The sequence below is a fragment of the Triturus cristatus genome, chromosome 10, assembly GCF_964204655.1.
Source record: "Triturus cristatus chromosome 10, aTriCri1.1, whole genome shotgun sequence".
NCBI classification, from domain to species: Eukaryota; Metazoa; Chordata; class Amphibia; order Caudata; family Salamandridae; genus Triturus; species Triturus cristatus.
In genome coordinates, this window is record NC_140593.1 from 197,212,505 (window position 1) to 197,237,878 (window position 25,374).

A 25,374-nucleotide genomic window follows, 5' to 3' on the forward strand; every position below is an offset into this window, starting at 1 on the left:
CATACGGAATAGGGTTTCTAAAAATCTAGCAAATTCCAGTTCTACCTACACAGCCGAAAATAACAGATCACAAAATAACTAATTGTGAAGTCTAATAGTATTGCTGCATATCTGGTATGCCCAATACGCCTTCAAAAGTGGATTGCACGCATTTCTTGTATGAAACTCAAGAAATTTTACAAGCCCATAGGAAGTTACTAAGCAGTGATCTGAGGGCTTGGAAGAATTGTTTCGTTAGTGAGTAAGGGTAGTTTTGAGTAACATAAAAGAGGTGTGGAGGCATAACCAGTTTATAGAGGGCTCCCCACCCCATAATAGACGGGGCATTGACACCTATCTTGGCAATTCACATCTAGTTTTCTTCAATAGCGAGGCAATGTTGAGATCCCAGAACCTTTTTTCACCTTTTACCACCATCATGCCAAAGTAACAGAAGTTGTCTTTTGTGACTCACAGTTTAGTGTGACCGAGCTTTGCTGGCAGCCCTCCCATCAGGTAGGTAATGCGATTTCCCCCAGTTGCCCCGAAGGCTGTATACATCCCCATAAATATGAAGCATTTGGATAAGGCGTGGAATAGTGTCTTTGGGTCGTTGAATGTAGAGTAGATCATCATCAGAGTACGACGACACGCTGTCTTCAATGCCACCAGAAACCGCTTACCTGCACATCCAGGCACTTCTACCCACCAGAGGCTCAATCACCAACGCAAACAGAAGTGGTGAGAGTAGACACCCCTGACTTTCATGATGGGGGGGGGGGGGGGGGGAAAGGGAAGAACAGCACTCAATTCACCATGACTTGTGCCTAGTGCGGTACCGTAACATACTTCAGGTAGTGGGGGCCGAAGGCCCACTTCACCTGTACCTGATGCATAAAGAGCCAGTGCACCAGGTCAAATTCTTTTTAAAAGTCCACCGATAACAAGTTTGCTTGTCTGTCCAGCTCCCCCCAAACGCACAAGGGCCACCAGAAGGCACCAGATGCAGTGTCTAGTGCGTCTGGTGGCCATAAAGCCATTCTGATCACTAGGAATTATGGTACTTTTTACCTTAGCTGGTCTATTGGCAAGGATCTTTGGCAGAAGTTTGGTGTAGACATTCATTAGCGAAATGGGTCTGGATGTCGGGGAGGGATCTACCCTATTTCGGAATTACTCCTATTAGATCACCCCACAGGTCTCTTGAAAGTGTGCCTGTGGTCAGTGCCTCCTTAAAGAGTAATTGCAGATACAGTACCAAAGTGAGCATATTTCTTAAGGAATTACAAGGGGAATCCATTAGGTCCAGGGGCCATACAAGAGGGAATATCCTTGATTGATCACACATTAGATCTCGTCTGATGTCTAGTTGGCACCGATCTTCTGCAAAGTGAACTGTCATGGGGAGATTGTAAATTATAGGGCATTCGTTTACTATTTGTGGGGGATCTCGTCTAGCGTATTGCACTGCATAGTAATTTGCCAAGGTGTCTAAAATTGCAAGAACAGCAGTAATCAAATGGCCAGATTTGTTAGTCGAAGGAGGGACTAGTCGTCCCTCAGTATCTATGTGGGCGAACCAGTAGAGCAGCGTACCTGTCTTGTCTCCCTATTCATGTGCTGTGTTGGGAGTGCAACCAGGCGTAATGAGCGTAATCCAGTAGCTTATCGCTAAAAGTATTCTTAAGTATTTCTAATAGCAAATGCTTACCCTCTACTTGTGTGCAGTGGAGGGGGGAATGGGGGCTGGAGGGGAGGGAGAGGGACAGTTTCTCTAGTGTTCTTATCTGCTCCTCTAGTTTCACTCTTTCCTACTCTTTGCCTTTACAGTAGGACATGGCACACCCTCTCACTATTGTTTTAAACTGTCCCTTAACGCCTGTGAGGATACCATACCCTCAAAGAAATCCACTATAGTATTTCTAAGTACATCAGCCAGTTACTCATTGTGTGGTCACTAGGCATTCGTACGTTATACTATGCTAGGACCTTGTTGTGCACCCCTGAGACGCAGCTCTACGGGTTCACGGTTGGAGACTGCCCCAAGTGGGACACATACTTGTGTAACAGCTTCTGTATCTACTGCTGGGATAAAAATATAATTTATCCGTAATTTGGAGTTATGTGCATTTGAGTAATGAGCAAATTACTGCTAGTTTGCATGCCTTAGACACCATGTGTTGATTAGATCCAGAGATGTAACCGATCTGCTCAGGGCACCTGTGCACGCGAGACACAGTGTACATCCAGTATTGGATGCATACAGAGTTAAAATCTCCACCTGTTACCTTCTTCTCAGGCAACAGATTTAAGATTGGAATATGTTTGAGTGTGCCTTTTTGCATCTCAGGGGGAAATATGTACTTATAAGTATCCACAATTGTCACTCCACTTGCCACGTAATGACCCCGAGATGTCTTAATGCAACTGTGTGTTGGACAAGGAGAAGGTGAATGCTTTCTGAAACGGGATTGCAACCCTCCTGGAAGATCTCTGTAAAGGCAGTGAAAAACTCTAACGTAGACATATCTACAAAGAAAGTCACACTTGATGCTTAGCAAATGGGTTTCCGGGAGCAAAAGGCTGTCAGGATCATGTTTCTTAGCGTAAAGCATCACTGCTCCTCTCTTGATTTTATGGTTTACTCTGTTTACATTCCAGGATGTGTGTTGTGGGTGTTTGTGTGTAACGGCGATGCATTCCTATTGAAGGGCTTCTGTGTCCACAGCTTTCATAGAATGCGGTGTGGACAAATCCCTTGGGTCTGTTAAGTCTTATGTGTGTGCAATGTTCCTGTAATGACATCGGACTGCTCATAAAATTGGAAGGGCCAATGCATATCGGGACCTCAAGAGCAGCGTTTCTGCATAATATCTCATACCATATTTATTGTTTAATTATTTGTAAAGCGTGACTTCCACCCAACGGGAATCTTGGCGCTAACTGAATCATCAGACAACACAGGTACCTTCTTTTAAAGTGTGGTCACACAGGAGAATCTGTGTCCAACTCATCTACTTTGGAACAAGCCAAGTCTTCAGGCTCTTCCTGAAACTCCGCAGATTCACATTCTCTCTAAAGGAATGTGGCAGCTTATTCCAGTATTTTTCCACCCATTCTGATCTTTTCAAATTTTGGTATGTAGAGCAGATTTGCTGAGGATGATCTTAAAGCTCTTAGAGGTCTGTATTGGCAACATTTATTTTGTAATATTCTTGGTCCCATTTCATTCACGGCTTCACGGACCATATCCATGGCCTCAAAGGTGCATCTGTCCCTAATAGGCAACCAAGGAAGCTCTTTTATGGTGACTGAAGCAGAATCAAATCTTGTTCTATTCAGTGCTAGTTTAGCAGCCAACACTTTAACCCTATAGAGTCTTTTAAAAAGATAGTCTGGGGCCCACAGAAGAAGAGAATTACAATAGTCTAATTTGCTTAAGACTGTAGACTGCACTACCTGTTAGCTGGCTGGTTGAGGTAATAAGGAGACAATTTTGCTATGATTCCTCATCAGTACATGGCAGGTAGCTACAGTTTTGTTGACATGAGCTTCTCGTCAAATGGGACTCCTATATTTAGAACTGATCAAGCTGTTAATAGGTCTGTTTTATGTATCCAAGACCAAAAGTTACTTGTTGGTATGTGTTTTTGCCAGGGAAGCACAGAAATTCTGTCTTGCTTCCATTGAATTTGAGTGTGTTCCGGCTGAGACAGTTAGCCATCTCAGTTAGGCAGGGATGGGGCTTTTCTAGTTGCGTGGTATCATTGTTAACAGAAAAAGTAGTTGGGTGTCATCTGCGTAATATATATTTGACAACCCAAAAGATTTAATTAAGGACAGTAGTGGCCGAAGGTAGCTATTAAACTAAATGGGACTTAGGGCTGATCCTTGTGGATCCCCATGTACAATTTCTTTGAATTCTGACCTAAATGGGGAAAGAGATGTTGCTTGGCATCTCCTAGAGAGATATGAGACAGTCCAGTTCAGGGGGACGCCTCCAACCCCTACCTCCTTTAATTTATGAAAACGGATTTTATGGTTGACAGTGTCAAAAGCAGCTGATAGGTCTAACAGGATCAAAATTGCTGCCTGAACACCGTCAACGCTCATTCTTAGGTCATCCATTGCCACGACCAATGCTGCCCATTTATTCTTGCTTAAGCAAATCATTATGTTCCAGGAAACCTGCCAGAATTTTAGTAATGTGTTTTTCCAGAATCTTGGCAGGTTATGGGAGCAAAGAAATTGTGGCCTTTTACATCAGCTTGAGGTTTTTTCAACAAAGGTGTGACCAGCGCCTTCTTCCAAACTGCTGGGACTGCTCCTGTGACTAAAGATTGATTACAAATTTGTTGTAAAATTGGATAGAGCTCATCTGCTATATCTTTCTCAAATTTTGGTAGGGATTGGGTCTATCGGGGAGCCAGAGGGGATTGAAGGGGCAAGAATTTTAAACTCTTCATCTGGTATTGGGCCCACCTTATCCAGAGTTCCCTTGTGATGAAAGTTATCAATGGATATTATAGTACAGGTCGTTAATAGATCTATATTCATGGAGCCATTCCACTGCTCTAGATAATTATCCATTTTTATCTCCTTCATAATCCCATCAACCTTATTCTGGAAGAAGTGAGATGGTGTCACAAAGATCTTGTGAAGGATCAACTGTTTGTTTTAGGCAGTCTGGAGATGTCAACTCTTTTACTATGTCAAATACCTTCTTAGATTTATTAGCTGCCTCTGTAATGGTTCTTGTGAAGTAGCTCTCTTTAGCTCTCCGGATTTCCCTTTTTTATTCACTTAGAGCTATCTTCAAGTATTAACTTGTCTTTAGATAAGTAGAGTTTATGCCACTGCCTTTCCATCTTTCTACAGTGCAATTTCTTCTCCTCCAGAGATTCTGCGAACCATGGACCCGACCCTTTAGATTTCAGCAACCTTAGTTTCAGGGGAATTATTTGTCGAGAGGATCAATGATTGAGCTAGATTGCCACACCTCCCCCTCCTTACCTGTAGCAAAACAAAACGTTTTGAACTCCAAGTAACCAACACAAGTGTACCGTAGCACAAACATTTCAACTCTTCCCCCCCCTCCCTATCCACCCCACACTTCCACTCCTGAAGTATCTGCCACCCAGTTCAAAAACAGTGAACAGTTAACAATGAAACCAAAAACTAACGGTGAGTGGTAATGCATCTCCCCACCATCTTATATTAAAAGTTTGTCCCTTGCTAAGATGTGCACCTAGGGGAATGATTCTGCACCTGGTTGACCTGCAGTCAGTCGTCACATTGCTGTCTAGGCTGAGTCAGGGAGTCTTTGTGCAAGATAGAGTGCCACACTGCCTGCCACACTGTCTCTTTGGTCCTTTCCAAAGTGGGACATTACCCTCCCAATGGGTAGTGATAGGATTCCCCACATCATCTGGTAGTATAATGGAAGGTGGTAACGCTCCCATCTGTGCATCATGATAGGCACTTAAGGCAGCACCAGTGCCATCGGGCGCGGTGCTCCCATCATGCCTCCCCATGCTGTCGGGTTCTCTTCTGCTATCTCCTATGTCCCTCCACTACAGCAGTCCAGGGCTCCCCATTCAAATGTGCCAGCCGCCTCAGTTTCATCTTCCTTTCCTCCACCCAGTCCCATGTAGACTCTGGTCTGTCGAAGAAGATTTACCACTGAAGTGGACCTTGAGTTTGGCTAGATATATAAGCAAATACTCCACCTGCATTGCTCTGAGCTTCTGTTTAATTGCAAGGTATGATCGTCGATGCTGCTGCACCGCTGTAGTGTAATCCAGAAAGAGCATGATTTTGTGGTTCTCATGAGGGATTTTCCCTAATTTTCAGGCCGCTCTGATGATAAATTCCACTATTGTTATAGTTGAGGACGCGTACAGTGACAGGCCTCAAGGGCAGACCAGGTGGGGGCTTCGCCGTAAGGGCAGGATGAGCACGCTCCACAACAAAGCAGTTGGAAAAGCCTCCAGATGGGGCCCAGCTTTTTAATCAATCTGTAAGGAAGAGGTCTGCATTTGCACCTTTGACTCCCTCAGGCAATCCCACTATTTGAATGTTATTCCTCCGGGATCTGCCCTCTACATCTTCTATTCTCTCCTTTAGGCGCTTGATGGCTTCTAGTAGCCTAGAAACATTAGCCTGCATCCAATGAATTTGATCTTCTGATGCAGATATGGACTTTTCCACTTCAGTTACATTCTCTGTCATCTTAAGAAGATCCTGTCTCAGCAATGAGACATCTGTTTGAAGCTCTTCCATCTTGCCCACCAATGGTAGCCTCATGTCCTTGATGGGCTGGAGTATCATCTCAACTGAGGAGGACATTCCCCCTTGTGTGGGTTGGGGTCTGGAGGATGCCCTGTCCAACTCTCCCAGAGGTGCTCTGGTAAAACAATCCATCTTTGCCTGCAATTGATGGCCACCACTATCTTTGAACATGGTGGCAGTGCCACCCAGGCTTCAAGGATGTCTTAAGCTCTAAGATTATGTACTACTGGTTAGTGGGAATCAGAGGTGAAAATATGTGAAGAGCCATCCCTCGGCTCCAATGAGTCCACATAGCAGTCAGATGTTGCAGGCCCCAGGTCCCCTGGGGCAGCAGCAAAGCCTGTGTTCCAGACATAGGGCCCTGAAAGTCCCAGTCAACCGCAGCACTGGAAAGACAGGAGGCAAGTTTTCAGCAGCCACTCAACATCTCATGTGGTGCCTCAGATGAGCTGGGCACCATAGTGTCTGCATACTAGCGGTAGCTCCCCTCACCCTGACTGGCTAGGATAGGCCGAATCATTCAAGGCGGCAGTTGACACGCCACTTTATCACACAGCAGTCGCTGCTCTGATGGTTCTCGATTGAGCACTGATCACTAAATGATTTTGGCAGTAGGTGAAGGTGGTGCGAAGACACCTATTCAGATGTCTGCCATCTTGGCCCATTGGCTAGGCTCCCAATTCCAGGATTATTCAATTGCAGAACTATTTCTGTCTATGAAAGTTAATATGCGTACATTTTCCCATGTGAAATGTGATCCAAAAATGCATTTGCACTTCTAAATGTAACTTTTTTTTTTTATCCATTGGAAATATTTTTCCCTCTAATAAAATTCCTTCTTGTATGATCAGATCAGTTGCGGGTGTCTTCCCTTTTCATCCTCACCGCCAAATGCATTTATTCCCAGGAAACGTGCACATTTCTGGTGAATACTCAAAGCACTATTTCGAACCAAGTTCTTATTTATAAAGAATAAAAGTAAGTGCAAGCTCATTATTGAAAAAATGGAAAGTATCCACGTGAGGATGTGTAAGTATATTCTGCTCCTTTTGAATTGCCACAGGGATATACTGGGAGTGAGTCTGCCTCAGTAAGTTAAAGTGGATGTTTCTTGTCTTTATAAACTTCAACATGGCCTGAATATGTGTTGTGCTTATTGGCTCAGCCAGTCATGGAATTATGAAACTCCTCAATATGCAACTTCTAATTCAACTTCATAGTCGCACCAAAGTAAAGAAAGCAAAGTGGTCCTCTCAAGTGGCACACATTTAAGCATTTTCTTCATGCACGTTTGACCTCATCCAAAAGTCTCTTAATTGACCAATCGTGGTAGTGAGATAATCGATTTCTTTCAAATCTATAACTCATTAGAAAAAGAGGTGTTCCAGAAGTCAAAACTGCATTATCGAAATACAGTTGAATGGAACAATTTGCATCAGAACTGGGATAATTTTGCAGCAGTGAGAACAATTTTGAATTTAGGCTAATAATATAAAAGTAAAGTGGGGTCACGTGACTTTGAGCAACAAACTCGTGGGGCGGTTTTCCATGCGGGGATGTCACTAAAGTGTGCACTTCAATGTAGGACTCATCAGAGCATCTGCATTGTGGCTGACTTGAGCTAAATTTGAAAGAAGCATAAGTGGGTGAAAATATTACATGAAAGAATAGAACTAGAATCCTTTGATTTAATTTCTTTCTCATACATATATTTATTCAAATAGGGTTTAATTTGGCTTTTACTAACTAACACGATGGTTAACAAATAATGAAAATGTGATATCTGCATCACTATAAAAATTATGCTTTCTTCAAACTTTACATTTTCCATACTGTCGTTTTGCTCTTTTTAGAGAAATAAATTGTAAACGTACAAAAGAAGGCTAGTTCCAGGTAGGGGTGGGCGGAATTTGATTCTGTGGAATTACATTAAAATTCTGCAGGAGTCGGTGGAATTCCGCGATGGGGCAGAGTGGGCATTTAGGGCAATTTCATCCTATTGTCCAAAAATAATATGAGGATGCCTTTTGCGCTAAGAAATAGCGCTGCAAAATACCAATGCACTGTAGTGCATACTCCACGGTGCCCTTACATACTCTGCAGTAGTCACTGCAGGATGTGTAAGGGTGTCGAGGGGTATGCAATCAAGTGCATATCCCTTGCACCCTTACATACTCTGCAGTGATTACTGCAGAGCCCTTTTAAGGCATTGCCAAAGTGTGCTCTGGTCCAAGGCCCCAGCCTTTCAGGTGCCCCCCTGAAAGAGCCAGCTCTGTTCTGCAGTCTCTTGCCCTGATGACCTTGAATAATTCTTAAACAGATTGTTTTAATTACCATTTTCCTTTAATTTATTTTTAATGTGTGAGAGTCTATATACAGACATACAGAGAAATGTTGTTTGTTTCATGCAACATCCATAAAAAAGTTTGTTTTAGGTCAAAACAGTACCTCATATATGAGAAATTGGACAATGTCACAGAGAATATTTGCAGTAGTATTAATGAGCTGCTGCTGTTACAATATTGAAAACACATCGATAATAATTCCCGTAAAGCCCTGTCCCAAGGCAAAAGTCTGAGCGCCCTTTATTCCGCCACAGGGAGAAGACATTTTGCTTGTTTACTGGAGGTCTATAGGGCAAAAATTCCATCAACCCTCCTGTACGGAATGGAACTGGTTGACTTAAAGCACTGGGGTTTTCTACAGACGGTAGAAGGAAAATTATTAAGGTCTATAACTTCTCTCAACCCCGCCTGTTCTGTGGCTGCCTGTAGACTTGAATTCGGTCTCCGTAGTAGTTGGGCGCAGGGCCTGTCCGCTCTAGTACGATGGGTTGCCAGCCTGGCTAGAGGAGAAACGGGGACTTTGAGATCCCTTCTCAAGGGGGAATTGTTGGGTAGCTTAAGAGAGTACTCCCAAATTGTTAAGAATTTTAGAAAGGCTGTGGCACTTCTTGAATTGGAAGAGAGTACCCTTTTTACTATTTCTCCTTCCCAGCTAAAATCTCTTTTGAAACAGGCTTCTTGGGCTCTTTGCTTTACGCTGGACAAGAAGTCCATGCTAGTAAAGAGGTGAGGTGATCTCCTTGCTAACACATATTCAATGAAGCTTGCCCAACCCTATGTCACCTGGAACCTACCACATGGTGTTCGGAGATTTTGGTTCCTCCTAAGGCAGGACTTGCTGCCCCTAAATACTCTTGGCAAAATGGCATGGGTCCTCTCCCACATGTAACTTTTGTAATATGTCTACTCAGGATCGTTCTCATGTACTGTTTATATGTCCCGCATTGCGTCCACTTCGTTCGAAGTGGTTAAGATCGATATGCTTGCAATTGGGTATCCTCAATGTGAATTCCTTTTTGCAGGCCTTATATATTCCTCCAAATGAAATGTTTTGCTTCAATATTTTTAACTTTTTTAAAGGTTTTTTAGCTACTTATTGATGAAATATGGAGGTATGTGTCGCTGATTACCTTGTTCAGTGGAAAATGTTGTAGTTGTCAATTTTACTTTGAGAATGTGTATTTGTATTTGTGTATCTTGTTTTATGTGGACCTCTTTGGAGTGCCAAAACATAATAAAATAAATTGAATTGAAAACACACGTCGCTATCCCTGAATATTAGATGTAAACATATTTTGAATTTGGATGAGTGTGCTTGTGCACGGTCAGTGACCTGACCAAAGAGGGCATAAAAGAATTGAAACTGGATCATAAATTCAAGGCTGTTCAAAGCAGGACCCCCAAAATACGTTTGGCACAGGGTCCCCAAAATACATAAAATGTCCCTGGATTACTGCAGAGTATGCTATGCATACCCCTCTGCGCCCTTACATACTCTGCAGTAATTACTGCACAGTATAGAAGGGTGCAGAGGTTCATGCACTGCAGTGCAATCGGTGGTTTCTTAACAGAGCCCGAAGAGGGAGCTGTCCCTCTACATTTATAAATCCCTGCAGATTAAACTTTAATCTGCAGTAAACATTGAAGGACTTCTCCATTTTTCAGACCTGTTTAGAAACCAAACACTGCAGATTAATTCCACTGGCAGAGCGGTGGAATTTATTAGAAATACTGTGTTACAAGAGTAATGCAGAATTATCAAATTCCTCTGATTCCGCCGGTATAATTAATAATTCTGCCCAGCCCTAGTTCCAGGCGCTCTCTTCCACCGTTACCAAAGCTAAAACTGTTCTGGTTGCATTACATGATATTGCGGCACTCCTAGTGAATGTATGGCCGGGTGATACATTTTGTGCAAGTAAACATGTGGAAATATTGGGATGGGAGTCCCTGAGCCCAGAGGCCACACACTGCAGCTCATCATCAGTAACATTTTGATTGGGGGCGGAAGTGTGGAGGCGGGATTGCTTCATTGTACTTTTCTCTGTCGCCTAATCTATCTCCACTAATCGCCTCTGTAGTGCAGAACTAAAATAATCCTAAACAAAGCCCCTCAAGTAAAAAAAGCCTACTACCTACTGTTCATCCATTCATGGACTGTGGTACATGTGTGAAGATGGACTGAATACTCTTCTCACTGACCTCTAAGGTCTTGCCCTCTGCCCATCGAAATCATGTGCTGCACAGCTGCTGCTCCTTGGCCGCCAGTAAACTTGTTGCCCCTGGTCTACCTCGGCCCAACTGAACCAAAGCTTCCCATGATTTCCGACACCTCAGCTTCACCTTCTCAAATTCATCTTCATCTAAATCGCACCTCATCATGCCTCAGCTCAAACGCCCGCGCACTGCATTTTGACCCACACCTCCCTAACCTAATCTCTCCCAACTCACTCAAACGGCTTTTGCCCATGCTGCTCCTTTGCTGTGTGTTTTAGTGAAGCCTGCAAATCATCCTTCCAAGCAAAAGCTAAAATTCTTAACTTTTTCAATACTTACTTAGCTGATATAGCTCCAGACAATGAGAAGAGGAAACACCTTCCTTGCCGTCCCCGCTTTTATTTCCTACTGATGAAGCGACCTCTTCTGACTCCATTTAAACTGTTAGGCACGCTGCTGGTTGCATGATCCATTAGGAGTTTGCTGAAAGCCACCTTTAGGAATCCCACTAGTATGTTGCATGTGCAGTAGTTTACTCTCAACTTTAAGTATGTTCTTTTGACGTCACTCCTTCGATGGCTGTGCGGTGCTCCTTGGGGCCCTATGGAGGCCCTCTGAGGACTTGCATTTCCGGAATGCACTACTTTTGAAGTTAGAATGCAGTGTGCAAGTGTAATTTAGTGTGCTCAGGCCTCATTCAAAATTGGTGGGAAAAGTTTTTTTCATTAATTTTTCACTCATCTCTGCTCTACATTAATTGTGTAGCCTAACAATTGGAGTTTATATTTGTCGTGTCCAGCAATATTGCTTAATTCCAAAACAAAATCTATCTTTTTTTGGCATCTCTTCGTTGCCAATTTATATTAATTGTAAGAACCATATGTACACTCGCTTAATTCACAGTTCTCTCTGGTTGATGATCAACACTAATTCTTCCTTTGGTGGCTTCTAACAAACAAACCTTTATGATTGACTGTACCTGTGCATCTTGATAGATCGCCAGTTGAAAACATATAATTGAAAATATGAAATACAATAACAATCTAATTTTCATGCTGACTACTGTTATTGTTGTTCCGCATTTGCTTGTCATTTATCCTACTAAATGTTTTTTTATTGTTTATTCATTTGCTTTGTATTGCCCTCTCCTTTTCTCTTAGTAGCCATGTTTAAGGCTGTGCTGTTCTGGATGGTGTTGCATCTAGAAACAGTTAATTAAAATCTAGTTTTGTTTCCCAAATCTTTACGTTTTGCAAATAAATTAGCTATTGATATCATGTTGTGCATTCAGGTGCACTTGCAATATTGACTACGGATTTTGTTTTGTAGAATGAAGCTCGTAAACTTAATCACCAGGAAGTTGTTGAGGAAGATAAAAGACAAAAGTTGCCGGCAAACTGGGAATCAAGAAAAGCCCGATTAGAATGGGAGCTGAAGGAAGAAGAAAAGAAGAAGGTATGTTGAATGATGTTGAGATTTCATTGGAAGATTCTCAGTGGCAACAAGACCAGAGGTACTACTGTTCTCTCTTCTCTCCCTTTGTTCACCATGGTTCCGTAGGTACCATTGTCTTCTGGATATTTCTGCAAGTTTGAGCATCTGTCATCTATTAATGGGCAACTTACCACCCTTAGGTTACCAATTATATAGGAGTGGGCTTGATATGTTTCTAGGCGCGAGTTCAGGTTAGAAAACAGACAGCGCAAATAGATGCACTTGTCTAATGCCGCTACTCCTTTTCGTAAAATGTTTTTCAGTTTCGGCAAAGATAAATTATTTATAAAACAGATATCAGTCATTCATATGCTTTTTCTAGTGATGAAGGTATTTTTTAGTAAAATTGACAAAAAAAGTATATTTTAGCCGGCCCTCAATATTGGCTGGACTGATAATTTAACTGTAAAAACTCAGTTGAAGGTGAGTTCCTGTGGTGGTGGTGTTTCTAGCTTTCTACTGACTGAGGGTCTTTTCTGTTTTGTCAAATAAAACTGTTATGTTGCACTTTACAGAGGGAAAGGCTCTGTAAGATGAAATGTTGAATGTGCCAGACCTCACTTTATATTCTCTATTTGAAAGCAGTGTGTCAGACCCATTGACCTCAGATGCATATTTTGTCTGTATTTATACAAAGAATGGCTTTTTAGGTCTCGTGTGAGATAGTGCAAGCGCTTTTGCTTGCAAGAGAGACAAAACAAGCAAGGGGCTTCTAGTCCGCCCATTGCTTAACAATTATTGGCTTCGTTGTCACTCTTATTTGTTGCCTACTAATTGGTCAGAGAGTGCTGACTTGACTTCCTCTTCTTTCGGCTGGAGAAGAGACCAAGTACTGATTGCTTCAGCTTGCTTTCTGTCCTTTCGCTGATCATGCTGTGATTGAGGCTCTATCTTTATTTAGTTTTTACTTCCCTGTCATCCTTGTTGATTTGTCTTTCTATTTTAGCTTTGTTTTACTGTGCCACACACACTTCAAAGAAGCTCTTTTTACTTTGAAATAGATTTTTATTGTGACAACAGATGTTATCTGCCATTATTGTGACGATGTGCATGTTATCTGCTTCCAAATGTATTTCACCAAGACATGGACGCAATTGCTTTCTTTAATGTGATAGGATTTTTTTGCCAGATGCCTTTTTATTTTTCACGCATGAGGGATTATTTGATTTGCTCAATAGTTATCATCGAAGAGAATATTGACTCTGACATTACCGTTTGTTCATGCTTTACAGCTTGGGCGTTATTGACTTTGGCTATGATTTGCAGCCATGCTGCTTAGCAGCATGGCTAAAAATGATAAAAACAAGACTATGTTGTATCCAGCACTAATTCACTTTTTTCTTTTTATTTAAAAGCGCATTAGATCTGACTGCGTCATAGGGCTTTCATAAATTAGTTTTAGCTACAGTGCAAAGCATCTGTGCTGCTGTATAGCGTGACTACAAAACATTGCTAAAGCCAATAGCTTTCATAGGCGAGACATATAAGCGTTATCAATGATAGTTTTAAATGTTGCCTGTCATTACCCTAAACTGATGCATCAGTGAGGCAGAGAGGCATGAATTCCGCTCTTTTGCACTCTATACAGACCCTGTGAACGAGTTTGAAGGCAGGAGTTGTAGGAGAGTTGTTCCTCATCTTGTAGATAAGTCACACAGCTCTTGTTTGCAATTATTACAACATACAGAGTAGTACGGAAGTAACTCTACCATATGGAGCATTTGCAGAGTCCGCCTTGGAGCTGTGGCTTGAATAGGAGTAGCCTTGAATGACATGTTGAATGAAAAATGTAATTAATTGTTATAACTGATTTATGATGAGTCGTAGGTAATTGCTGATCCATGCAAACTCACCTTTTTACTGTTTAAATCAGGCATGATGCAGTTTCTGTGTATGGCCACATAAATGGTTAACTTCTTTATGGCATCCCTTGTAGCACTATAATCTTATTTGGGCATTTTATTTCTTAATTTTCCATCAATTTCATGGGTGTGACATTAAAAGTGCTCTGCCACACAGCACTTTTGCACCACACACCTGCAGATCTGAGTCGCCTTCCAAGATTCTGCTACACACTCACTATAGTGACTGGCTCTAGTTGTATTGGTACTTTTTACTCCTTAATTTCTGTTTAGAAATATTGGTAATACAGTTTAGGAAAAAGTAATTATGCTGATTGGTGGTTTTTCTGCACAGATTACAGAGTTAAAAATAATAATCTCATTTGAGGTAACCACTATAGTGAGTGCTTGACAGAATCTTGGAAATTCACTAGAACCTAAAAATAATTAGAAAATTACTCAGTACCCCTTTTCAAAGACAGTGCATGCGCCCATGTAGCTCTCTGCCCTGCAAGTCTCTCCCCTTTTCTGCAAAACTTTCAGCCCTTCAGGATGTCTGCCCAGCTTTGTGCTCCCCACTCTCTTCCCAGGGCCTGTTGTGCTTCCACGTGGTCTGTATTCTATGTCCCCCTTCCTAATGAGCTAGCATACTTCATTCCTTAGACTGCTACCATTCCCTATCTTGTCTGCGTGCTGGCCACTGCCTTCAGAAACATAATGTATGTTTCCACTTGGCTCTACTCTTCATGTCCCCTCCTGCTCTACCTGTCACACTTCTTTCCCTACATGCCAAGAACATCCATGTTGTCCCCAACACCTCGGCACTATACTCCTGTCTTTTTGAACACCACTCCATTTACAAAGACCATGCTTGCTCCAACTCTGCTGTCTGCCCTTCACATGGTTCCTTTCCTTCATTCTCTCTGCTGGCGTTTTACCTTTCACTGCACTTCCATAGACCAAGCTTGTTACCACATGGCTCTTGACTTTCTTATTCATTCTAAATTGGCACAGAACCCAGTTTTGCACCTCTACTTGTGCAGAAGTAGAAGTCATGAAATGATTGAGAGCTCTGAGGTGACAGCAGCTCTCAGACCAAGCATAATGCCTGCAGTATTAATGTGAAATTGCTCCTGGCAGCTCACTAAAAACCATGGCCATAAAGAGGCTACCTGTTTGACCACAATAACAGTTGAATGTCTAGAGATTTATTATTGTAATGCCTTCTTATACCAGCAGGTTTTTAAATCTAAACGTTTTAGAAGACTGCTATTAAATCATTAGAAGAGGGTAAGATATATATGGTAAACGTTTGCCATTGTTCTACAAGCATTTGCAATGCAATAGGTCTCACATTTGCGAGAATTTGAGCTATTGGCATTGTAAATGACAATGGCTTTTATTTATGTGTTTTGAAAATCTGCAAGCAGTGCGTAAACACGCACTTTGTACTTATAGTCATTGTTTGAAAAGCAAGGCTGGCAGTAAAAGAGGCACAGTTACTGCCAGCCTTGCTTCTCAAGCAAGGACTATAAGTACAAAGTAAGGGTTTACGCACCGCTTGCAGGTTTTCAAAACACATAAATAAAAGCCATTGTCATTTACAATGCCAATAGCTCAAACTCTCGCAAATGTGCGATCTCATGCATTGCAAATGCTTGTTTCTTTTTCACTGCACATAGTAGGTAGGTCCTGGCCCTCGTAGAGCAGAAGCTACTATTCACTATCGCAAAGATCTCGAGGCCCAAGAGGCACATGTGTGATATTTATGGGCTGTGGATCAAAATCTAATGTTTGAAGAGGAAGCTCTATATCTCAAAGTCACAGGAATCACGACAGACCACTGAAACTGCCCTGTAATAAGACTGTGCCCTTGGGCGCGAGATGTGCATTTTATGTGGCTGGTTAGGTTTGTGATACTGTCAATAAAATTAGCTGAAGTCGATCATTAATGAATGAATGACTCCTGTCAATGTCTTTATGCTGTGAAAATACCGGATGTGGCTATACGTGTTGAATATTGTTTGTCCTGCTCTGAATTTTTAAGGAGTAGTGACTGAAACATTTTTTTTTTTTAAACTTTGAAAAAAGCCTGCAGCATTGAATAGCAAAACGAAAACGATTGTTTTTGATATACAGTGCATCTTTGAAAAAACGAATTTAACACGTAGTCCCTCGTGCATGGCAATGCAAGCTCCTCATAGGAGGTGGAATTATACACCAAGTAGCTAATAGCATGTGGTGTTATGTTCTGTTGTGTTAAAGAGACTTTCAAATAGATTTGTTGGCACTAGATCCAATTAGAGTGTGATTTAGAAGTATCCTTTGCAGGCAGTACTTCATTATGTCACATCTGACATTGTGTGGTACAGCAAAGCTGACATTGATGCGGTTGGCTATTCTGATGTGCATCTTGTTGGAAGGTAACATAAATGATAGGCTGTGGAGAAAGCAGGCATCAGTGGGTGCCAGGGGAATGGTATAGGAGTGGAATGGAGAAGTAGGGCAAAACCTCTGATGTCGGGCCTGGTGTAGTCGCAACTGTTATAAGAAGAACAAAAGTGTCCAGGATGCTTGCTATACTCCTGGTATTAGAAACAAGCATTGGCATAGCCAATAGGTCTCGCCTTTGGGACCTTATAAGTGTTTAGCCATGCAACAGTTGCATAACTAAATACTTATAAGGTCCCAAAAGCAACACCTATTGGCTATGCAAAGTGGCCGCGAAAGTAAAAGTGATCACGATCACGATCAAACATCGAAGCGGCCGCTAAAGTGAAAGTAATCTCGGTAAAGCGCGGCGCGCGTGCCCGCGCACATGCACTGTAGCTCTAGGCTGGCATGGTAGCTCTTTTTGGAGCCCTCTCAATAAGTCTCGCCAGACCAGCGCATGCGCTGGGTCAGGCGAGACCTAAAAATGGTCACAGATGTGAGACGGTCACAGAGAGGGAAAGAAACACTGGCTCAGAGACACCAGTATTAGAAGATACGGCCACGGACGTGAGACAGTCATAGACAGAGAAAGAAACACTGGCTCCAAGACACAGGTATTAGAAGACACGGTCACAGACGTGAGACAGTCACAGACAGGGGAACAAAACACTGGCTCTGAGACACAGGGATAAGAAGATACGGTAACAGACAGGGAACAAAACACTGGCTCTGAGATACAGGTATTAGAAGACACAGTAACAGATGTGAGATGGTAAAAGACAGGGGAACAAAACATTGGCTCCGAGATACAGGTATGAGAAGACGCAGGGTGCATTATTAGTTGGACACCTATGTGTGTAACACAGATCACAGGAACGAACAATGACACGACTGACTCAATAAAAGCACAACCAATAACACCACCTGTGGGCGGCATGTCAGTGTATGCGGTGTGACTCGCAAATGTTAGGTGCTGATAGTATTATGAATGTGTGGGGGCTTTAGCCAGCTCCCGTCCTCATCATGGCCCTTTCATCTCTCTCCACTGGGGTTGCTGATGTGCTGACTGCTGCTAAACTCATTGGTAATAATCCGCCCGCGATCATACGCCGATGACATTAGCGAGAAGCAATGCTGAAGCAGGAGTATAAAAAGAGCCTTTAAAGTGTCCCCTGCAGTCCCTAGGGCACGGCAGCGTAGCAAGCCACTGCAGCCTGCCTCTCCGAGGAATAGCATTGCATGTAACTAGTTCTCTTTACAGCTTGCCTGGTGTATAATCAGCAGAAAATAAAAACATGTAACAACAAGCACATTTCTGTGTCTCGATGGGCGGCTGCAGGTTCGTGCGGGGCGAAGGGGATCGCCCTCCATTTCCCCTTCTGAAATATTATTGCGACACTGCCGAAAATGGAGAAAAATCTTTATTGAAAACGGCCCAATAAGAAGAATTCCGTAAAGCTCATGAAACTGAGGCTTTTGCATTTCCAGGAAAACAGGCTCTGAATCTGCGGGTTTCAGAGACAGTTCTTTATTAAAATCAAGCGCGGGGTGGGAGCGCATGAGCGCGCGGTGGGAGCGTTTGAGGCAGGGAGGAGACGCCATGCGCGTGCACATCGCCTGTCCGTGCGCGCACATGGTTCGACTCCCTTCGCTCACCAAAGCCTCAACAATAGTCTCGCCAAGCGAAACAGCGCATGCGCTGCGTTCACTAGGCGAGACCTAACAAGTACAGCTATTTGATCTGGCTAGTTGAACACATGTTCACATGTGGTACCTCATAAGGCAGTACAGTGTTTTCCAGGCAACTGAAATTTTGTCATGCGTCTATGTACTTTACATCCCTTACAAACATTTGTGTCATATACTTTGTGACCAAGAGCTGGAAATCTGTGCAGTTTGCAACACATTTGTACGTCAGTTTTTTAGTCCTTTGTGGCTGTTCAAATCCCTCTAAACTGTGCGAAAATATTGTAGCTGCTTCTTTCCTCTGTCTCTCTTAGAAGCTTTTGTTGCTGAGTCAGTGCCATCTGAGGAGCAGGTGTCCCACTCAGGCCAAAATCCCTGAGCCCCTTGTCCCTCTTTCAATTGCTTGTGTTTCTCAGTCTTAACCTTCTTTCCATAGTCTCGGCCTCTCATCCTGGTCCTTTCCCAGCAGCCAGTGTCCCTTGGGTTGATGGGTTACACTTTTGAGACACTGTCTGTTGGAGCTTAAGTCAAAAACCATTACTACCTCATTATGCCCCTTTAGTTCGATGTTGTTCCTTCATGCTTTTGAGAGCTGACACCATTTGATCAACTTGGGGACGCCCACTTTTCTTTCTAAGAGCGGCGTTAGCTCTGTGTCTGGAACCCCTCCCAGAAATCCTGTGTCCCTCTGTCTGCTGTAGGGCATTGGAAACTCTTTTCAGTTGGCTAAATCGGCCCTTCTCCCAAAAACCTTTGTGCGTCTGCTTGACAGTTTGGCGCAGATGTATGTCCACTATGTGTCTTTCTATATTACTTTTTCCCTCTCACAGAGTTCGAGGCACCTTGGAAAAGGTTTATTTTTGTATTTCTGTTGCTTTGGAGGCCATGGTATTTAGTATTGCAACATTTAAGCTGATGCATCTGTTAGACGTTTGATTTATACACTTTTTTTCTGGTGCTTTATTTTCGAAAGCTTACGAAGAAAGTACTTCGTTGAAACTTCTCTTTGAGTTTCATGATTCAAGGCTCGTACTGCATTATCTTTTTGATGAATTGTTAATTTTTGCGCTCGTGATTGCCAGTCCGTTCTCCACTAGTAATGTTTATAAGGCGAAAACTCATTATTAACTCTGCTATTTGCACACTCTGATGTGGCTTCGGGCATGGTGACGTGTTTACTGTGCTGCTTTTCTTTTCATCTTCACTTTCCTCTCCGTTACTGCATATCTAATTATTGTACTAGAATGGTTTTGAAATGTAAATAAAGAGAAATGTTCTTGTACCGGAGAACAATTTCAGGCCCATTCTGCTTGCTCCTCTGAAAACTAAGCTGACCTGCCCCAAGTGGCACCGATTAAAATCTTATCATTTCTGAGGGCTTTTTTACGGCTTCAATTATCAACCGGGCGGAGAGACCTTGGATGGAATCTAATCATTTGCTTAAGTCGGGCAGGAATTTTGACTGTAAGAAATTCCGCTGTGTGCAGGATCTCAAAGCACTTTTCAAAAGAAACTTACCCTTTGTTTTACTTTTTTAGGTCAGTAGACCTAACTAAAGGCACATTTTGTTTGCACTTTTTTTTGATGTATTAAATTTAGCGTGAAGATACGGTGAATTATTCTTTTCATATGTCTTTCAAGAAATCTATTAAAAAAGGTAAAAACGTTGGTGTTAAGGTACAGATCCCATCATCATTAAAACAATTGATTAGATCACTGTTGCTATTATAGAGATTAGCACACTCACTGCAGGGTTTGGACAAGGGACGCACCGTGTGCACAGACCTTGTAGTACATACAAAAGAAGAGGCCAGTAGGCACTTTAGAAAGTGGTGCTGAGCTCGGTTTTTGTCAGGCGCCAGACCCAGCTCTTAGACCAAACTGGGTATTCCCTTCAGCCATGCCCAGTGGGCTTCACTCTGAAGCCACGCAGCCAATTCTGATAGTTTTCCCTCCGAGTTCCCCTTTTCCCCCTATGGTCCCCAACCACCACTGTGCACATCCTTATTCTGTGTGCAGTAATCTCTGGGCCTTTGTCGTGGCCTATGGCATGTTTGTGTTCAGCCCCTACAAAAGCAAGACTCTCTGTGCAAAGCCTTGAGTCATTTGCCGTGGATGCTCTCTACCATGCACCAAGCATCCAGTACCTCCTGTTCGCAGCGATGGCCCTAGAACCCACCGCTTTTGGCTTTTTATTATATGTGCCATGGTATGGGTTTGTGGTGCGGTATTTGGCAAGACCATGTGCCCAAATCCTATTATGGCCACAGTACTTGCTACAGCCCTGTATTCTGTACCTCCAGAATCCACTGCCTGAAACCTGGCCCCACAGCATGGCCTTCCTTCCACTATGACTTTTGCCCAGTCACCACTGCCACAGTCTTTATCATTCGACCACATACAGGAGGCTCTGGTTTGTGCGGCATTTGGCCCATCTCTTCCACTGATTGTAATCTACTAACTTCCATCATTTTCTCTCTCGTGTCAGTAGTTTTCAGCTGCTTCTTCCTTCCAGTCATAGGCTGTCCATGCAATATTCACATTGCCTTTTCTCTTCTTTCAGCAGCACAAACTTTCTTCTAGACAATCCCTCTTTGTAGTTACTATCTACTGCCACCCAATTCCTCCACTCAGGTTACCTCCATCTTCGCACCACCTTTTTTTGAACAATTCTGACCAAAACCAACATTCAAACTCTTAATAGGACACCGATGATAGTACAGTGCACCCATATGCAGCACAGCGGAGCTAAGAAACATTGTTGGATCTCACCATGCTCACACCAGCACTCTTCATCAGGACACACCATATGCTATCATACAACAGAAGATCTATCCAGCACAGCCCAGTTATGCCATTAATTAAAGATTTTGGCAGCTAACAGCACTTTGTTGCTGTCTCTTTCCCTTCTTACTGAGCAATGACCATGCCTGCTATTCTAGAGGCAAGTGGCTACACCTTTCCTGTCTCGCCCATCAAATACTTAGAAAGAACATTCACCAACAAGTCACTGAAATTCACACATTCGCCTAACATATAACTATGCCTATACACACTACTCATAGCACAACTCTACTAGCTGCAATGGGAGAAACAAGAGCATTGGAAAAATTACTTCTCAGAGTACCAAAAGCTTGGCCCTTCCATACTAATGTTGTGGGCTAACACAATATACTGCAGTTGATGTTCCTACAGTTATGACCCAACAACGTAGTTTGAGGATTTAACCCTTAAGAATCCGCTCTCCCTTTTTTTCTTCTTCACAAGGTCCTTAGCCACCACTGATACTCCAGCTGCAATGTCCACTGACCGACATGCATCAGATCAGGCATCCGTAAAAAGAAGTGCACTATAATTCCACTCTAACCAATAGTTAATTTCAGTAGTTGTCCCTCCAGCAACTCCTTTCATGGCTATATACCCACAAGAATCGGTTTAAAGTAAAAGTGCTTCTGCTGTCTGATCCACTCATTAGGTTGGGACTGTTATCCTACAGTGCTACTGTAGCACACCTGTGTCTGCTCGACAGCTTATGATGCACAAGGATCCGTCGGGTGTGTCTGATCTTCAAGGATGGACACTTTGGTATGAAATGGGGGGGTAAAACTTGCTCAGGTGCAATTCCTATTGTGCCTGATGACACCCTTGACATCACATGTACCATTTTGACTATGTTTCTCCTGAAATGGTGTATATAAGCAGACCTCTAGTTCCGGGTGCCTCCCATGCAATGGCCAGACTGTCATGTAGTGAGCTACCCTCTTTGTCCACCAATCTTCAAGTAAGTAAAATGAGAATAGAGAAGATAGTGGCTAAATGGGCCCTAGTACTTCATAAACGTTGTGCTCCACCAATATTTCTATTGGTGTTTCGAATATTATCTCCCTACCTTGCTTACGAAATTACATGAAAAGGTACTCAAGAGATTGAGCCCTATCCTGGCTCCTCTCCCTTTAGAGATTTTGAGCCAAGTCTTCTTGGACTTATGCATGTTTCCATCCATCTCACAAGAATACCATAATTTGACAGCTTTAGGGTACCAACTGATCACATCCCTCTCATTGGACCACTTTAGACCTTAAACTGCCTCTGTCATTCTTCCACAGTCTGTTTTGAGGATACTTGTTTTCTTTCATTGGCATGGATTTACTGTTCACACTGTAATGAGTTCGAGTCAATACAAAAAGACCTACCTCCTGCAATTTTTGTTATTATATGTCTGAGGCTGGGTTATTTTGGCTTGTCGCCCAAGCCCTTTGTGTCTTCTGTTGCTCTTGATGGCTCACTACGATTCCTAGTGAGTCAGAAACCTCTCCTTCATTTCTTTCTTCAGATTGAAGTGCTTCCTCGAAATTAGCTGAGCCCTGTAGCGAGGGCCCAGCCGCTCCTGAATCTTGCCTGGTAGCATGAAAGAGTTGGTCTCTGGAAAGTGATTGAGCACTCCCTCCGTGATCAGAAAAGACTTCAGGAGGGGGTGACAAGTCTTTTGATTGGTGGGTTCAGGCACACCGCTCTGCCCTTAGCTATGCCTCATTCTGCATGACTGATTGACTCAACCATGGGTGACACAAACAAATAGTACAAATAGTGCAACTGTGTCTGAACCCTGCTGCAAGAGGAATGGAAGAGAGTAAGAAAAAAATTGTTTATAATGGTGTCTGGAGAGGTAGGTCCACCTCATCCTTAATGATTGGGAATGGAGACTTCACCAGTAGAGGGAAGGAGAACAAGGTTCAGATAATGGACCTGTAAATGATGGTGTTTTTTTTTTTTTTTAGGTTTCACATTTCACACACCACCTTTTGGTTTCCTTTCTTAAGTTTAAGGTATGCATGTTTTTTCACATGGTTCCCTTAGGCCGCCTTCATCACAATGTATTGCCCTTCTAGATGTCTTCTTTCTATAAGCTTTAAACCTTTTTAAACTTGAAATCCCTGTTATTCCGTAACTGTGATAATCTTTCAACTTCTTAACATATATGAAGCTTACCTACAACACTCATGGAAGCAAAATGATCCATCCAGCACAGTTTTGGTCTTACCCTGCAGCACACCTATAATTCTGCATGGGAACAGGAATTGAGCATGTATACAAGATTGGGAAGAAATGGGGTTTCAGCATTTGTTCTTATGCAGGTGCCACCCAGTTGCTGATAGCAATAGGAGAAAGATATGAGGACACCAGAGATAATTTGGTCAACTGTCTTTCAGAAACCACAAATTGGATTACGAGAATTGTCTGAAGTTAAATGCAGAGAAGTCTGAGATATTTCTCTTTGGGGTAGCACATTTAGTCTGTGCCAGTACCCAAATGGGGTTTTAAAAATCTAGGCGTCTTGGTAGACAATGCACTAACTATGCAAGATCAAGTAAAAGTACTGTGCGGCAAATGTTGTTAGATGCTAAAATTATTAAGGAGACATTTTAAATGGATCCTGTGTAATTGGAGGAAAACCATTGTTCAGGTCTTGATAATTTGTAGACTGGACTATGGGAATGCGTTATATGTTGGTATGGCAGATTACTTGTTCTCATGATTGCAGGTGAACCAAAATGCAGCACGTTTAGATTGCCATCAGAATGTTTGGAGGTGCTACATTGGTTGCCTATGTGCAAAAGAGCTAAGTTTACACCACTGTGCCATTCACGTAAAGCTTGATACAAGATTAGCCCCCAAATCCTGCAGAACAAAGTTGAATTTTAACTGAGATCTTCCACCCGCTCTGGCCAAAACTAGGCGTATAAATAAAGTTAGAATGAGAGGTCGCTCTTTCTCGTGCCAGGCAGCTGTACAATAGAATAAACTTGTATTAGACCTTCGTCTCACTGACGACCATTATGGCTGTTCAGGACCTAATTGCTGGTGCCTCTGTAAAAAAACTCTTTACAATGTTGGTGATCTATAACTAGTGCTGTGATATCCCTTTGGAAGGAATGTTACGCTTTATAAGTACAATAAAAATACACAAGCAAGGTGGTTTAGGCTAGATAGATAAGATATTCCATCTTTCGATCTGTGGCACTCTTGCGTACTGGAATGGGCATAAGATGTGCAGAATCTGTGTATAGGAATTATTCGTATTCCAGATCTAAAAATATTCCTATTCATTGTTGAAACTTTGGATTGGGGGCAGAGGAGGAGATACAGTTTTCTTCTATCCAGGTGAGGTACTTCTGTAAGTGGCAGACCCTTTATGATAGATGTCTAGATGGTAACACATTTCATGAAAATGGATTCCTTTTTTAATATTGTAGGAGGTTGGCTTGGTATATGTGCACACTTATTTAAGTGTAGCCCCTGCACTAATTCAGACAGCTCTTGGGGTGGTTGTAGTGCTCTTAGACAACCTTTGAAGGCTCTCTAAGGCTCTCTAAGTGTTAGCTGTGGAGAGCAGCCTTCAGGCTTAGTCCAGAAAGAGTGTAAAGCAGCTTGTTTTACTCACCAACGCAATACAGCATCTCCTACCCGGAGATATATGCACAATACACACAATACTTGTCAATAGAATAAGTAAAAAGCACAAATACACAGTGGTCCCCAGGGGAAAACCAAACCATATACGTAAATAGAGGAATGCGAACCACAAGAGTGGACCCAGAAGATGTAGAAGAGTCAGGGACCCAAGGAACCACCCAAGGTGAGTATCTAGGAACCCCACGGAGGTAGTGTGCAATGTGAGAACACAACCGTGTATTCAATTCAAGTAATTGGGTAAGTCGCAGTTGCAATTTTAAAGAAGGACCCTTCCTAGCGAACCCTGAAGAAACCCAGTGGGAGACAGAAGGTTGGAGAGCCACCCTACCCGTGGATACCCCAGGAACCAGGTCACCTACACCCGGGAAGCCGGGTGCAAATTGGCATTGGAAACTGCCGTAGACCACAATGGAGTACTTCAGGAAGATGCTGCTGATTAAGAAGGTGAGAAGAGTCATGTAGAACCCAGAGGTGGATTCAAGGTGAGAGGTACCTACAAGAAGAGGGGACAGAGTATGACACTCAGGAGTGACCAGAAGGCACGGAATATGAATGCCCTCCGATGTCGGAGATGCAGGAGAGATGACGGTGCCCTTGAAGTTGCAGCTGTGTGG

At 42.8% G+C, this 25,374-nt stretch overlaps 1 protein-coding gene across 2 annotated transcripts in view; it reads left to right on the forward strand.

The window, feature by feature from the left end:
- SYF2 (SYF2 pre-mRNA splicing factor) overlaps positions 1–25,374 on the forward strand; it is a 157,459-nt gene that overhangs the window by 19,261 nt on the left and 112,824 nt on the right. For both annotated transcript variants that reach the window (XM_085630804.1, XM_085630803.1), the window contains exon 3: positions 12,162–12,287. In XM_085630804.1, the coding sequence (XP_085486930.1) occupies positions 12,162–12,287 (126 nt within the window). The remainder of the gene's footprint in view (positions 1–12,161; positions 12,288–25,374) is intronic.